The sequence below is a fragment of the Juglans regia genome, chromosome 15 (assembly GCF_001411555.2).
Source record: "Juglans regia cultivar Chandler chromosome 15, Walnut 2.0, whole genome shotgun sequence".
Lineage (NCBI taxonomy): Eukaryota > Viridiplantae > Streptophyta > Magnoliopsida > Fagales > Juglandaceae > Juglans > Juglans regia.
In genome coordinates, this window is record NC_049915.1 from 5,355,549 (window position 1) to 5,372,635 (window position 17,087).

The window sequence follows — 17,087 nt, forward strand, 5'->3', positions numbered from 1 at the left end:
TTAAGATTGTTGACAAAGATGGCATGATATGCGGCACAATGTTAAGTTGTCATGTCTTAATCAAGTCATAGAAATTATCAAATTTTAGATGACAATTTGACAATTTTTAAACGATTCATTATGATATGTATAACTTTTTATACAATAATATATTAAATTGAAATATTTTTTATAAAAATATCATTCATTTAGAATGTAATTGTAAAAATAATTATATATATATATATCATTTTTCCAATGCAAATCGATGCTAGGTAGGAGAGGGTAGACGAAATGTAATTCGAAGTTTTTTCAGAAAGATAAGTCATGTTTGGAAAAGTGAGATAAGTTGAAAATATCTCATTTTGTCTCAAAATTTATCATATTTTATTTCATAAATATTACTCAAGCACGAAAATATTTTTTAATTTTAAAATTTTTTAATTTTTACATCTAATCATTATTCAATTATTATAATTTTTTTAAATTTTTAAACAAAACATAAAAAATATAATTTTTTTAAATTTTAAAATAAAAATAATATTAACTTTATAATATTTTATCGAGTTATGTTATATATATTTATTTTTGTGTACTCTACTGATGTGATTATCTAAAAAAATTAATTTATATTAAAAAAATAATACAACTAATCACATTAATAAAATACATAAAGAGTACGTAAAAATAACTGCACATATAACTTTTAATATTTTTATTTAATTTTTTATATTTTATTTTTTAAAATCTAATAAAACATCTTGATTTAAATTATTTTACTATCTTTTATAAATTATTTTATTATTATTTATAAAATTTTTATCTTGTCTTATCACTTAAAAAAATAAAATAAAATAAAACAAGCCAGCTGGAGAGGACATTTTCGTCAGTAAAAAAGGACGGCGGCGGCTTGTCTTTGTTGCACGTGAAAATAATGAACCAGACAGTACAAACGACAGGATCTTTCAGCCTACGACCGCAGGATTGACGACACACGAATCCACGATTTGAGCAACTGCTTCTAGTTGACGAAAATGCCCTAACCAACAATTGGTATACAAAGTCATGGGAACCGACAAAACACATCATATTAAAGTCGAGAATGCATTTAATGATGCAGTTTTATCATAACTTTTCGAACCATATCAATTGAATGGTAGCGACTAGCGAGAGGTCTATCTTTTATTTTATTTGAATTAATTATTATATACTCAATATAAATTAGGATCGGTTAAGGAGTGCCTAAAATAATTATTTCTTTAGCTTTTTATTTATTATTTTAACTTTTTCAAAGAAAAATATCCTACCTCAATTATATTTATAAATCATCACTTTTGACGGAAGAATATCCTATACAAAGAATTATAAGGAAAATGATTTTGGGCTCGTTTAGATACTAAAATATCACAGAATATATATGAATATTAGTAAAATGATTTGTAAATAGTTTAAATTAAAATATTTTATTGAGTTTTAAAAAATAAAAGAGAAAAAGTTAAATAAAATATTATAAATGTTAAAAATTATTCGAAACTTTTTTTAATATAATTTTTGTTTTAAAAATTAAAAAAATTGTATTATTTTTATTTTTGAGTTTAAGAAAATTGTAATGATTAAATAAAAATTTTAAATATTTAAAATTAAAAAATATTTAATATTTAAGTGATATTTAAAAAATAAATATCTAAAAATATCTAAAAATATTTATGTACTCAAAGAAGACCTTATACCCTTCCCTCCCGATACAAGTTGCCACGAGGGAGACTTGCTTTAAGAGGAACTTGTCCAAATCCAAAACATGTACATTTTTATTTTGGAAAATGATTCTCTTACAACTTTTCTATTTTACAACTCAATGTGAAATTAAGAGTAGTTTTGTAAATTTGATTTTTTTTAATGAAGTGGCACGATTGCATCGGTTAATTATAAAATGAGTCGTAAAGTAATTGTAAAAAAGTTGTCGGTATATCATTACTCAAATTGAAATTTTATAAAAATAAACTTATATATCGGACATGATTTGATATGATACGTCAGATTGTAAAACTTCTTTTATTATAAAATAGATTTAACATATTATACGAAACTACATCAATTTATAAATTTATTTTTATAAAATCTCTTTATAATTATAGTATTTTTACTTTCCTAAATATAGAATATGTTTGGAACATAAAAATTACAAGAAGCCTCTATCTGCACGTGTTTTACTATAAAAAGGAGACATTTCTTTTGCACCATCGTGAACCCTATGATATGTCCTGGTAGACCAAGGCATGGAGAATTGGTGACTTCCTCTTAAGGCATTTAGTTATAATAGGATATCACCTCATGGGAGAGGAAATTCAATTTATGAAGTCACACTTGAAATTATAGATAATAAAGGCTTTTTTTTTGCAATTTTATATAAAAATATTATTATAAACTCGACTACTGATTCAAAAGTTATATATCTGTCAAATATTAATTTGGTTAAATCTTTAACTCTTAGAATTATAATATTTTCCTTAACACTTTCAAACTTGATGTACACGACAAGAGATTACTCCATCCATATTGACTCATTGGTGATCATTTTCTCTTTTGTCAGTTTATTTCATTTATCAGTATTAAATGACTTAGAATCAAGTTCATACAAGATATCAAGACATCTCATCTATATAACTAAAGGATAATGATAAGTTTACTTTCCTTCTATTACCCTTTTACTACTCTATAATGTATTTGATTTTTTTATTATTTTCATTTAGGTATTTTTTTAATATCTTTAATCATTAAGAAAAAATTAAAAAAATATACAACTTCACTAATAATCACTTTCTTAACCCTTAAGTAAAAAATCTTTTTAAAAAAATAAAAAGAAAAATAAATTATCCATAACCAAACTAGGTGTTAGACAATTTGGACCATTGAGCGACTCCTGACAACATCAACCAGACCTTTCACCTAAGGAATCTTGTCCTGTCCGGTCCCCCTCTCTGCCCAACTGAGGGAAAGGACCAAAGAATTCATCCAAATGGAGAAATTAAAAAAAAAAAAAAAAAAAAGAGCCAAAGATCCACAAACCATTAAAGAAAATCCCAAAGAACTCACAAACTTACAGCCAACACACATGATTGCAGAGAAATAGACAGTAAATCAACAATTGTGTGCAAAAATGAACACCAAACTTCAAAATGGACATCAACTTGGGTGGGTGGAGGTTATTTTTCACCCTCCAATAACACATTTCTTATATGAATGATGAAATCAAGAAAAAAACATTATCCAACAGGTGAGAAATCTGTTGCTCAGAACCAAACTAGCTACTAAAATCAGTTAGATTACCGGTATTCCGAATGTCTAGTATCACCAATTGCAGTAAAAAATAACATATCAACTAAAATTGAGGCATTTGCAGATCACTCAAATTAAATACAGATCAGCTCAAAAATAAATAAACACAAATCCAGGATGGTCTGATCTTACCCCTATTAAACTTATGGAATACAAACAGAATGTCCAATGGTAATTGACCAATCCATTGTGCTGATATAACGCTATCCGCTATCCGCAACCCTTAGATCAGCTCTTGTTTTTTCCAATAAAATGAATGGTTAATGAGCAATGCCACATCACACAATAAGACGGGAATAAGATACGAGCAAAATATATTAGCATAACTCTGTATATAGATTGCTACTTTGCTATACCTACTCATGTTTAGGCTTATCTAGCACACCAAAACCCTCATATTCTCAATTTACAGAACACATGTTCGCCTTTAATATGTACAAGCCACCTTCCATACATAATGTTTAACCATAATTGACAAATGTATTCTTGCACTTTACCATGGACCAGTCTGTGTTCTTCTCAAGCATTGTTTCTTAACTCCTCGTTGGAGATTCATGATCTCCACAACCTGAAATATTACCGAAATCCAAAATTAAACTTCAAAAAAATTTCATAAAGTCATTTTTTGTTGTTGTTGTTGTTGCAATCAATCAATTAAAAATCCTTGAAGTGGCTATGTCATTATAGATGTGGATAGAGAGGGAGGGAGATTCAGTGACTATGTGTCTTGACAATATGTTTTACACACTACAATCCAGTAGATTTTCAATAAAAAAATTCTATCATGCAGTTAATAATCTTCCAAAGAAGATACAATAAAATAACAACTGAAAACTTGGCCCAGCATCCTTATAATTTGAAAAGGTTTTGATGTAATGTCGCACGCAAATATGATAGATGAAAGTAAGTTGTTTGAGATTGTTCCATAATGAGCAACCAAGACTAGTGGCTGCAGAGTTGAAATTTATTTGGAGTTGGAAGTTCCACAAGGATGGGACAAAAGGCCAAAAGAACCAACCACTAGAGACAATGGTATTAGTTATGAAAACTTAATTATTTGGGAAAAATCATTGTGATTTGACATGGGAAGGTAAATGTCCTCAAACAGATGATATCAGACTGATGCAAAGACTCTCGAGCAACAAAGAAAAATGAGAAACGACCATTTGTTGGTAAAGTTGAGTTATCAGCATCATTTCTATCTCTTTGAAGAAAAAATATTTTATCAGCAATGAGGTCAATGAATATGGTACTAAACCCAACGGGAAGTCTCCACAATTCATCCTCTAGTGTTTTCCTGCTTCATGGTTTATCTTTTATTTTCCATGCCAATGAATGCCTAAAAACCAGAAACGAGGAACGGAACCAAATGCTTCACCCATTGACCGGCAAAAATAGTGAGAAAACCCCCATTTCTCTAGCAAATAATGAACAACATTGAATTAGCACATCAGACTTCCCTATCCACTTGAGGGAAGGAGTGAATCCTGGCTTCTTTGAACAGCAATTTAATCTTCCTATGAACTATTTTAAAATAACAAAGTCTCTCAATAGCCAACTTGAAGCTTTTCCATCTTTTATCTTTTCCTTCTCGTAGGTTTCATCCTAAAAAGGCCCAACTGCACAAGTTAACAGATTGTATGGGAGATATACAAGGCTAATCAGTAAATAAACATCGAAGGGGGTGCACTCTACAATCTGTATTTTCCTTAGTGATTTTGAACCTCCATAGTCCAAGTATCCTATTCATACTTCTTGATCATTATCTAGAGATGGCAGTCACGGTCAGGAAAAGTTTATTGGCTTATGCAAAACACAGTTTTCTCAGTCTAATTAATCATACAAATTGACTCGATTCACAAACGGAAAAATGATTAGCACGATTTCATCATTGATTGGTCACGGGAGATTTGTAATGACCCTAGAATGATTGTGATTTTCCCAATTAGCCAGTATAGATTTATATCTTTTCAATCATGATGGGTGAAGGAAAATAAAGAAAATCCCGAAGTACCTGATTCTTTTGCATTTCCGTAATTTCTTCCTGCAGCAATCAAAGGACAGTCAATGAGAATTTACACCAAGGCAGCAAGAATGGAAGTATAGTGCAGCTAATAGATTCATGTATGCGTTCACCACCTTCACCTCAATTGCATCTCTTAGAACTGAAAGTACCTGTTTTTTCCGCAATTCTTCGTTCTCCTCCTTTAACTTTGCAACTTCAGCTTCCAATTCCATGGTATAGGCCTAGAAGAAGCACAATAGACAATATTAGAGTAAATCGCAAGAATTACACAGATTCAATACCACAATATCATTAGGTTTCCTTTTCCCTTTATGTTATTTTTCTAACAGCATTAAGGACACTGGTTAGTTATCAGAACTTTTATCACTGGTTATCAGGGCGCTATCACATTACCATTCTGCTGCACAATCTTTGATAGAGGTTTTAAGTACAACAAGTTAAATAAATGATGAAAGGAAAAACTCAATGGCTAGAAAAAACTAGGAAGCAACGAGAAGATGAGAAACGTTATATTCCTTTGAGGTGACATGGGACAGTGTTCTGTATAGAACTACAGAAAAGAAAAAGAGAAAAAAAAAAACCTGTTACCACTGTTTTTGTACTTATAAACTGCATCAAAGTTCACGCACTCATTTTACATGAATCCTGAAACCCATATACGTAAAGAAAGCAGAAGAAAATGAACACATCAAACAAAAAGTCACCTGCTTTCGAGCTCGAGACCTCGCAGCTGACTCCCTATTCTTAATCATTCTCCTCTGCCTCCTTTCAACTACCTTCTCCACAGCCCCATTAGACCTCCTCCCCCTTAAACCACCATTAAACATATAAGGAACCGGCGACACTGACGACGTATCACCGTTACTCTTCCCTATCCCATCTGATGACAGCTGGTTCGCCGGCGACCCTGTCGCAGCACTAAGAGCTCCGGCTCCTAACCCAACAGTTCCCATCCCTCCACCCTGAACCAACCCACTACTCAAACTTTGATCGCTTATCCCCACAATTCCTGCTCTCATTCCTGGACTGCCCAGCTGAGGCATCTGATTTGTTGCATAGGCCACCGTAACCGGCTTAGGAAAAATCTGGGGCTGCTGCTGCTGCTGAGGCCGCGACAACTGCATCTGATCCGATCGGACACCATTCACATTCAGTGGCAAATTCGAAGAGTGAATAGAAAATTGATTATCACTACTCTCTGGAATCCGATTTCCAATCAATCCCGCAACCCCACCAGTCTGCTGAAACCCAATTCCTAAACCACTATTGCCAAAGAACCCTGGGGTACTAGGCTTGGCACCCAGTTGGATGTCCTCTCTCACAACCCCAGCTCTGAGCAGGAACTCCTCCAAAGTCATCTCCCCTAAAGTCTGCTGCCTCTGGGGCACACTTGAGCTTCCATTTCCAGTCACATGATCCTTGGATATATCTCTCCACACCTCATCCACAGTCTTCTGGCTCAGCGTCCGGGGCAGCGTCAGCGAACCCTGCCTCTGTAAGTGCCCAGCGCCAGCAGGTGGGCCTCCGGTACCTTCTGGTGCGGTAGCTGCGGAGAAGTTGGCCATGGTTTGGGTCTCCTCGGCGCTCCAAATGTTCTTGAGTAGCTCGTCCATGTTCATGGAACCAAAGTCCTTGCCTACGCTGCCCCCCATGGTGTTCTGCAACTCGTCAAAGGTCAACGAGTAGATCGACTGCTGCCGCGTTAACGGAAAGTTTTCCGGCGGCCTTCCGTGTTCGTTAGGCTCACCTGGTGGGTCTGTCCCGAAGTTCCTAAAGTTGAAATTGTTCGCCATTTGTTTGCCAAAAACCTGAATGAAACACAGTACTCAGAGCAAGCTAAGCCGATTCACCCCTGGCAATCCTATATAGACTTGGAAAGAAAATATTCAATCCCAGAGAGTGAGAAGGATTCGGTTCAAACAACGCAATATCATCCGAGGAGGTTTCAACCAACCAACACACCCAGAGCAATTGGGTTCAAATCACCAAACCATAAACAATATCAAACCGGCTGGAGAGAGAGAGAGAGAGATCAGACAGAGAGACAGAGAGACAGAGAGAATCCAAAACCAGTTGCCTGAAATCACCGCAAAACACCCAAAACTATTTCAAAGCACATAACTTCAAATAACTACCAGACGACCAAACTAAAAAAGTCGAGCAAGGGTGATGAAGCTCATAAAAATTCTTGGAAAATCCGAACTCGGAAAAGAACATAAATATTTGGAAATAAATTTTAGATAATTTATATATATATATATATATATATATTTATAGACATCATTATTATTTTATTCCCGGTTTCTAGTTGCTTCGTGGTTTCGCCAAGTGTCTCACCTCTACCTCCTCCCTTTGCTATTTTCAGATACTGGGTAGTTGTCCTCTGCCCTTCATTTATAAAATACAGAATATATTATATAATTATATATTAATAATAATAATTGGAAGGTAGGCAAGCTGGTATTGGAGACGTGGACCAGTTGCTAGAGGTTAGGAGGAGTTTGATGTGACGTCCAGCCAATCAGATTTGGCAAGGTGGGATAATCCTGATCGTCCATTCGTACTTGGTTAATTTTCGGATAGGACGTCGTTCCTTTTTTTTTTTTTTTAAATGATCTTGTATAATTCCAACAGTTTCTTACGATGAGTCATACTTTTTTTTTTTTTTTTTTTTCTATTACTAAAATTTTAAGGAATAATTTTTTATTTTTTAAAAGAATAGCATTAAAACGTGTTAATAATTTAAGGGTGATTTCAAATTAAATGGTAATTTTAAAGGATTTGTGTATTTTACTTTTAGCCCGTTATTCTTGTATTCAATCATGTGTCCAATCACTCCGTCTCTTTCTTTTGTTTCCATTTTACAAATGATTGTAATATGTTCTATGTTCATATTTTGAAAGAAATCTTCAACCTATGGCCTCATCTCCCAATTGTTCAAAAATAATTTCTTTTTTATTTTTAATGGATCCCGGGCAATTTTTTTTATTCCATTTTTATATCTTTAAATATATTTTTTTTTAAATTCATAATATAATTAAAAAATACCTTTTTAATCACTAAAAAAAAATTTATCAAGACCCAACTATCTGGAGAATAGCTTTCTCTAAAATTGTGTACAATAATAAATTAATAGTAAAATAAATTTTAATATTATAAAATTACCTTCTATTTTATGTACAATAGTAAATTAATAGTAAAATAATTATAAAATTATCATTTACCATATCAATTAAGAGAAGAGACATATATACTCCTCGACATATTTTAGATTTCACTACATTACTCATGTGAAAAGGTCTATACAAATAATGTTAAATATAAATTTCGTATAATTCATTTAAAAAAGTGAGTAAATATATAATTTATATGAAAAAAAAAATAATTTTTTAATAATAAATTTTATTTTTTTAAAAAAAATTGTATTTCACTGCTATTTACTGTTTACTTTTTTTGTTAGGAGAAACAAAAAGTTATTTAAAAAAAAAAAAAAAAAAAAAAAGGACTAAAACAACTCAGCTAAAGCGGACAATTTTGTCCATGAAAATCTGACGGCGCTTATTTTCTTGCACGTGAAAATAAGGGACCAGACAGGACAAGCGGCCAGATCTTTCCGCCTACGACTGGCGGAGCGACGACCCGCGATTTGAGCAGCCGGATCTATTTGACAAAAATGCCCTAACAGTTGCTCGTGATCATCACGGATTCACACTAATTGAATGGTAGCGACTAGTGAGAGCTCTATCTTTTTATTTTATTTGAATTTAATAATCAATAATATATATTTATTCGATATAAAAAATAGGAACCCTTAGAAGTATCTATTCCGTATGTTTATTCTATATTTTATTTTTTAATGATAAAGATTTCCGAATAGAAAATGTTATATACACAAAATCATTTTTATAACTTTGTTTTAATTTAGAATATTTTTATAAAATAATTTATAAAAATAATATTATTAATATATAAATACTCTCAATTTAAAATATAGTTATATATATAGAATCATAAAAAGAATTACATGTGTATCATTATTCTTAAAAAAAATTAAAATGTTAACTTTTGACAAAAATATCATTCTATCTGATCTCTAGAGTTCGGTGTAAATAAAAAAAAAAAAAATTATATTATTAAGTTACAAAATAATATAAGGGATAAAAAACTAAAAAAAATTAAAAACCTAAAAGTGGAAAAATTTGAGAAAAAAAAATCCAAAATTTTCATATAACTTAATTTCCTTTCAAACTTCCATAAATCAAAGGACTTCCTTTTATTTTGTATTTTTATATTGAATGAGGCTCCGTTTGGATACAAAAAATGTTTCATCTCATCTGATCATTATAATTTTTTTAAAGTTTCATATAAAATATAATAAACAACTCAATATTTTTAAATCTCAAAATAATAATAATAATATTAAAAAATAATGTAAAAATAAAATTTTACTCAACTTTCATATCAACTTATTTCATTTTAACTGAATATTCAAACCGAACTTGAGAGTCTAGTACGTATCGTGTAATTTCAACTTGTTTGATACTCTATATTAAGCGATAATGATGGTTAGTATATGAAATCGCACGTTATTTGCAAACGAGAATTTATTACTCTTTATATCAAATAAAAATCTAACTTTGATTCAACAAGCTCATAAAAAGTTTTTAGTCAAAATATTAATTATCTTGTATATTTCATCCACCTTTGAATTATCAAACTCAAGAATATTTTGGGTCAAGATAATAATAATAATAATAAAAATAATAATAATAATAATAATAACCACGTTGGATAATTAAAGAAAGAGGATGAGAACGATGAGGTGGGTTTGCGTGTGGCTAAGGCCATCTTGGAAACAGACAAAAAAACATGACTTTCGCTTTCGCTTTCCTGGCGTGAAGAAAGAGCACTGTACTGAACTGTTTGGGTAAGTAAGAGTGAAATTGTCCGCAAAAGTGTGCATGAATTTCCAAAACTGGGCATCTCTTTGTTTCAAAGATTTAGGCCATCATTTCATGTAGCTTTGGGCTTCCGACAATCCCTGATTGGAAGTCAAGTAAATCCACGTTAAGTTGGAACAACAACATGTGCAATCCAAACCCTTTTTTTTTTTAAAACTAATTAATTTATTTATTTTTAAACTTCATTTTACATGTAGAAAACGTTTTTATAAAGTTTGTGCTTGAGAGATTTCATAAAAATAAATACACAAATTGATATAATTTTAATAAAAATAATCAAATTATAAATTTATTTTTATAAAATTTTTTTATGACTAAAATATTTTTCTATGGCTAGTGGCGAACCCATGTTAATTATACTTAGAGGGCATCCCCCCAAAAAAACATTTTGAAAACATAAAATATCTCTTAAATTTTGTTTAATTTCTATATATTATCTTATTTCAAAGATGTAGCCTTTCTAAAATTAAAATTAAAATTAAGGAGAAATAGTAAATTTATTCATATAGATCCCAAATTTTTTTATTATGTAATTTAGACTTCTTAACATAGAATCCAAAATAAAAATATAAGAAAAACTATTTAAGATTGATGATATATATAAAAAATAATTTGTTATTATGTTTTTATAATTTTTCAACCTCTTTTTAATTTACATTAGAAAAGTTTGTCCTTCTCGACACAATTACTGGTTCGGCCACCGTCGAAGTCACCTACGGAGGAAAAAGTGTATCATTGGGTCCTACCGGCCTTGGACCTCGATCAGTAGTTATTTTTATTAATTATTATTTTTTAATAATACCCTATCCTTAATGGTTATCAATGAGGAAACTATTGGTCTATTTCGTACGGAAAATCTATCAAAATTTATAATTATATGCCCCAATTACATCATTGAGCTTTCCTTAAATCTATCAAAATTATAAATATTCTTAGATTCATGATGAGTATAGAGAGTCATGAACAATGGTTCCTTAATTGGAATCAATTGGACCTTAATAAAATCAATTTGTCTTCATGGAGGCTTCTCTCTTTCTCATCAAACTCCTTGGCTTGAGCTAAGTTCTCATTCCCTAGCTAGCTAGCTAGCTCCTTGGATGAAGCAAGGAAGGAGTTCTCTCATCACCCATGACCCACTTTAGTTGATGACCTTTGCCCACCTTCTCTCTCTTTCTTTCCTAGCTACCACCTAAGAGAGATCCCCAACTTAGTCCCATGCAGTACAATGCTCCTCCACTACTCTTCAGTCTTACTCGTCACCTCTTCCCAACTCTCATGTTCGAGATCATTGACTCATGGACCTCACATAACAGTAGTACTATTGGTGTGAATGCATGGCATTTCTTCTCCTCTTTCTTTTATTGGGAGTTCTATACTTCTTCTACCGACAACATGAGATCGATTGAAAACCACAATCACCTCACTTTACTTAATATGTGATCTTACACTATTAATTCCTATGGTGAGCTTCTAATTCATTAGCAAGCATAGTGGAAGATACACGACAACTCAATTGTTAGCAAAATGATCATAAATACTTTAAATATATACAAAGGAACGATATAAAAGTAAACTCACAAAAAGATGTGATTTGATATGATACGTAAGATTGTAAAATTACGTTTATCCTGAAGTAGCTATAATGAACCACACAAAAGCATGTCAATTTGTAAGTTCACATTTATATAATTCTTTTGTAGCCGTAGTACTTCTCAAACAAAATCGCCATAGGCCAATGAAAACCTTTTTCTTTATCTTAGACCAAGAATATGGTACCAATTAAGCTAACCTATTGTTGCCAAAGGTCTATGACCAGATTGACATAACAACCAATCTCTAAAATGGAAGTCTGGAGTTCGAAAACCCCCTCCCCAAATAATAATGATAATAAAAAAGCTAAGCTCCTGTTAACATCATTTTCCATTAAACCACCATTTTTGTTTTATTTGTATTGTAACTTTTCCTAATGGTTTTTTGTTAGTTGTAGGGTCTGCTGAACTCCTAGTTTTTGTATATGAAAATGATTTTATGTTATTTAAGTTTGTTCCTTCAATTTGATCGCTGATATATTTTATTTTATTTTTTAATATTATTTTTTAAACTAATGATTAAGAATGTTTGAAAAAAAAATAGAAAAATGCAATTTGAGTGGTATAGTACCACCAGAGGCCTAGCTTTTGTATATTGGCAATATCCTATATAACTCGTGTCACTGATCACACAACCAAAAGAGGTGTCCATGAACTCCATGGTTCACAGCCAACGAGTCTCACGACCAATTATTTTCCACACCTTCCAATTTGTCCACGTTTTATTGTATCTAAGTTGTGAACATGATCAACCATCGTCATTCGTGTATTTTCTTTTTCTCTTTTCGTATCTAAGTTGTTTAGATTGAGATATGAGATGATTTTAGATGACTTAAATGAAAAATTATCAGAATATTATTTATTAATATTATTATTATTTTGAGATTTAAAAAATTTGAATTATTTATTATATTTTGTGTGTAAATTTGAGAAGATTGTAAAGATAAAATGAGATGAGATGAGATGAGTTGAAATCAATTCTCTCAATCCAAATGGGGTACTTTTGTAAATAATTTATGAATAATAGTCTATTATTTGTATATAATAGTAAACTATTTATGATAGTAATGAAATCGTCTGAGATGGTCTCAGTAGGCAAACACAGCCTTAAAATATTTCAAAATCTTGTAAAGGATTGTGAAATAATTTGTGAATAGTATTGAAATAGTTTGAATTAAGCCGTTTAATTGGATTTTAAGAAAAAAGAGAGAAAATGTTGAATAAAAATATTATAAAGTCAAAAAATTATTTGAATATAATTTTTGTTTTGAAATTTTAAAAAAAAATTATTATTATTTGTGTTTTATTTAGAAGTTTAGAAAAATTGTATTAAAAATTGTATTTGAATAATGATTAATATGTAATCATGATTAGATAAAAATATTAAAAATTTGAAAAAAAAAATTTGTATTTGAGAATAAAATTATGAGCATATCTGAGAAATTAAATCTCATTACCCAAACAAGGCATTTGCCATATGTATATAAACGATTTTTTTAAAAATGATTTTTCACGAGCTTTGTGCTGGTTTTTAATTAAGGATATATAAATTGAAAGTTGAGGTCGATCATTCTGATCAATTGTATGCATTCATTATAAGAAAGTGCTTATTAATTTGTAGTCAATTATTTGTAATGAAAATGATAATTTCTTGTAAAAATGAATCTATTTTCGTCACACTAATTAATTATTTTTATCGTAAATAATTCTTTACAAATATTCAATTTTCTTTTAGTGTTATTTTTATAATTCCCTAGCCACAAAGAAAATCCATCGTCTATTAATTCCTCCAATTCTTAAGAAAAGCAGATGCGGCTTTAAAAACTTTAATAGTGCATGCAGTACTTCTTTCTTGGTAAGTAATGAGATTTGCAGTTCAAAGACATCGAAATTATAATGCCTTGTAACATCCAGATTGAGAGAGAGTTTGATGAAAACCACCACATTTGTAAAGTGGTGAGTATTTTTCTATTTATATTGAATTACAAATTGTATGAAATAATTACATATCAATTGGAGGACAAATATTAGAAAGTATATACAAAAGAATCTCCTAAAATTAGAGATCAGTTATGTCACATATGACAAACCTTAGATTAAGGCAAAGTATCATCAATACCCCCCCTTCTCCCGAGCAAGCTGAGTGTCAGATTGTAACGAATGTGAAGCTTGGATCGGAAAAATTCAAGAAAAGGTCAAAGAACACTTTTTTGTGAAGATGTCGGCAACCTGTAGGTGAGAGAGCACATATTGCGTGTGAAGTTTGCCAGCAACAACAAATTCCTGAAGGAAATGATTGTCTAATTCAACATACTAGGCCCACTTGTGAGAAAATGGGCTGAGCTAAAAAAAAATAGCACTTTTGTTATTGCATAAGGAAGAGGCCGTTGTGGAATGGGAACTTGGAGGTCACGAAGGAGATGCATAAGCCAAAGAAGTTCGACTGCAGTGTGCGCAAGAGCATGATATTCAGATTCACAGTTGGAACGAGATACGGTAGGTTGCTTCTTAGCACTCCAAGAAACCAAATTGTCGCTAAGATAAATAGAGTAGCCAGAGGTAGAACGACGAGTGTTGAAACAACCTGCCCAGTTAGCATCAGAGTAAGCAACTAGAGCACCAGGAGTAGCAAATGGGCGAAATGTAAGGCCAAAATGGAGGTTGCCCTTGACATAACAAAAAATACGCTCAATAACAAGAAAATGATCTTCAGTTGGAGCATGCAGAAATTGGCTGACAGAGTTGACAGCATGAGCAATGTCGAGGCACGTGATGGTCAAGTATTGGAGTGCGCCAACAATAGACCTGTAAAGAGTGGAATCCGAAAATAGAGGAACATCAGCAGACAAGTGCTGGGAAACAACCATGGGAGTATGGACATGTTTGCTGTCAAGTAACTGAGCTCGGGTAAGAATATCTCATGCATATTTCAGCTGACTGATAAAAAAACCATATGCAGTTGGCGAAGCTTCAAGGCCAAGAAAGTAACTGAGAGGACCCAAATCCTTAGTAGAGATCTCAGAATTGAGTTTACAAGTAAAGCTGTTAAGAAGAGATGAGTTGTTGCTAGTAAAAATAATGTCATCAACATAAAGAAGCAAATAGATAATGTCAGTCTACTTATGAAAGACAAATAGAGAAGTGTTAGCACGACTGCAAGAGAAACCAAATTGAATGAGAAAAGAGTTGAAGCACTGAAACCAGGCACGAGGAGCTTGCTTGAGACCATAGAGAGCTTTCTTCAACTAACATACATGATTAGGGAGGTGAGGATCAATGTACCCAGGAGGCTGTTCCATATAAACATTTTTAGTGAGTACCATTGAGGAACGCATTCTTGACATCAAATTGACGAAGAGGCCATTTGTTGGTCACAACAATAGAAAGCACAACATGAACAGCGGTAGCCATTATAATATGACTAAAAGTGTCAATGTAGTTAAGACCAGAGACCTGTGTATAGCCCTTGGCAAAAAGGCAGGCTTTGAGACGTTCAATGGATCCATCAGGTAGATATTTGGTCCGGAACACCCATTTGGAGCCCACAATGTTGGTGTTTGCAGGTCAAGGGACCAAAATCCAAGTGCGATTATTTTGCAGGGCTTGAACTTCTTCATCCATTGCGGCAAGCCAAACATGATTTTTAGCAGCATATTTGAATCCTTTAGGCTCAGTAGAGACAAAAAGAGCAGAAAGAAGTCCAAAGGAATCCAAGACACCAAGGTTCGCCGAATTACGAGTTTTGAAAATACCAGTTTTAGCTCGTGTGAGCATAGGGTGAGAAAAGGGAGAAGGGTCTGAATGGAAAAGACTGGGTTCCAAAAAGTTGGAAAAATGTAGAGAGGAAAGAGGCCCTAAGAGGTATCGATGAAAGGGAAATGATTTTCATCAAATTGAGCATATCGGGTGATATATAGCGGAGAGGTGATGGGATCAAGGCAATGAAACTCTTTATAAGAGGAACTGTAACCCAAAATAATTCAGGGAATATTGCGAGGAGAAATTTGTTAGGCATATAATCATGCAAACAAAGATAAACATGACAACTAAAGGGATGAAAATTTTCATAATTCGGAGAGGAACCATATAAAAGTTCAAATGGTGACTTACCTCCAAGAAGTGGTGCGGGCAAACGGTTGATGATGTAATCTACAGTGTTGAAGGCATCAACCTAGAAGCGAGGAGAAAGGTGTGGAAAAGAAGGGCCAAGTCGGTCTCAATCACATGGTGGTGCTTTCATTCAGCGCGACCATTTTGGGCTAGTGTATATGAACATGAAAGTTGATGGTGAATGCCAGAGGTACGAAGATGAGCTTTGAATTAATTGCTAGTAAATTCGGCCCCATCATCACTTTGAAAAATCTTGATATGAGTAGAATATTGATTTTTCATCAATTTTTTAAATTGAGGGAAAACATTATAAAAGTCAGATTTGAATTTCATAGGATAAAACCAAGTGAACCGTAAATAATCATCAATGAAGAGAACGTAATAGGCGAATCCCAAATTTGATTTGATGTGGGAAGAGCCCCATATGTCGCAATTAATAAGATCTAACACATGAGACGACCTATGTTAGTTATGTGAATAAGGCAAATGATGATTTTTCGCAAGTTGACATGTACTACACAATATTGGAGAGGGTAATAAAGATGTAAGATAAAGATGTCATTTTTTATTTAAATAAGAAATAACAGAATGATTCACATGTCCAAAATGAGCATGCCATAAATTATATGAAGCATGTAGAGATTTTTTCTTAAGGACAAAGATAAAAGCGGAGTTGCCACGCTCTAGCATGTATAAGCCTCTATCTCTCTTATTGGTTGCCACCACCCTTCCTGTTTGATGATTCTGAACAGTGAGAAGATTATTAGTAAATGTAACGGATAAAGAAAAATTAGATGCTAATTTACTAATTGAAAGAAGATTTTTGGTGAGGTGACGAACAACCAAGACATCTAATAAATGAATATTTGGGGTAGGAGAGAGGATACCAGTATGTGTAATGGGTAGAGAGGCACCATTCCCCACAATTACCGAGTCCTTACCCGTATATTGACTCGACTGGTCCAAAATGGATGGGTCAGTGGACATATGGGCCGAAGCCCCAGTATCCAAGAACCAATTAGAGGCCTCAAGTTCACTTAGAGAGCATGAACCAGTGAAGGCCTCGGCAAATGAGCACTGGACAGC

General features: G+C 32.5%; 2 protein-coding genes across 4 annotated transcripts; both read right to left on the minus strand.

Annotated features, from left to right (window-relative positions):
* Positions 1–3,608: 3,608 nt before the first annotated feature.
* LOC108979552 (ABSCISIC ACID-INSENSITIVE 5-like protein 5) lies at positions 3,609–7,578 on the minus strand. Of its 3 annotated transcripts, none has more exons than XM_018950247.2 (4): positions 6,046–7,578; positions 5,491–5,562; positions 5,330–5,359; positions 3,609–3,883 (listed from the first exon to the last, which is right to left on the minus strand). In XM_018950247.2, the coding sequence occupies exons 1-4, from the start codon at positions 7,132–7,134 to the stop codon at positions 3,809–3,811; spliced, it is 1,266 nt and encodes a 421-aa protein (XP_018805792.1). In that variant the 5' UTR covers positions 7,135–7,578; the 3' UTR covers positions 3,609–3,808. The 3 variants fall into 3 exon arrangements, with proteins under 3 accessions (XP_018805792.1, XP_035541774.1, XP_018805795.1); XM_035685881.1 differs by lacking the exon at positions 3,609–3,883 and adding an exon at positions 3,890–4,920 and having other exon boundaries at positions 6,046–7,576; XM_018950250.2 differs by lacking the exon at positions 3,609–3,883 and adding an exon at positions 3,890–4,934 and having other exon boundaries at positions 6,046–7,575.
* Positions 7,579–14,191: 6,613 nt separating this feature from the next.
* LOC108979548 (uncharacterized mitochondrial protein AtMg00810-like) lies at positions 14,192–14,758 on the minus strand. Its single transcript, XM_018950243.1, has one exon. The coding sequence runs from the start codon at positions 14,756–14,758 to the stop codon at positions 14,192–14,194; it is 567 nt and encodes a 188-aa protein (XP_018805788.1).
* Positions 14,759–17,087: the final 2,329 nt, after the last annotated feature.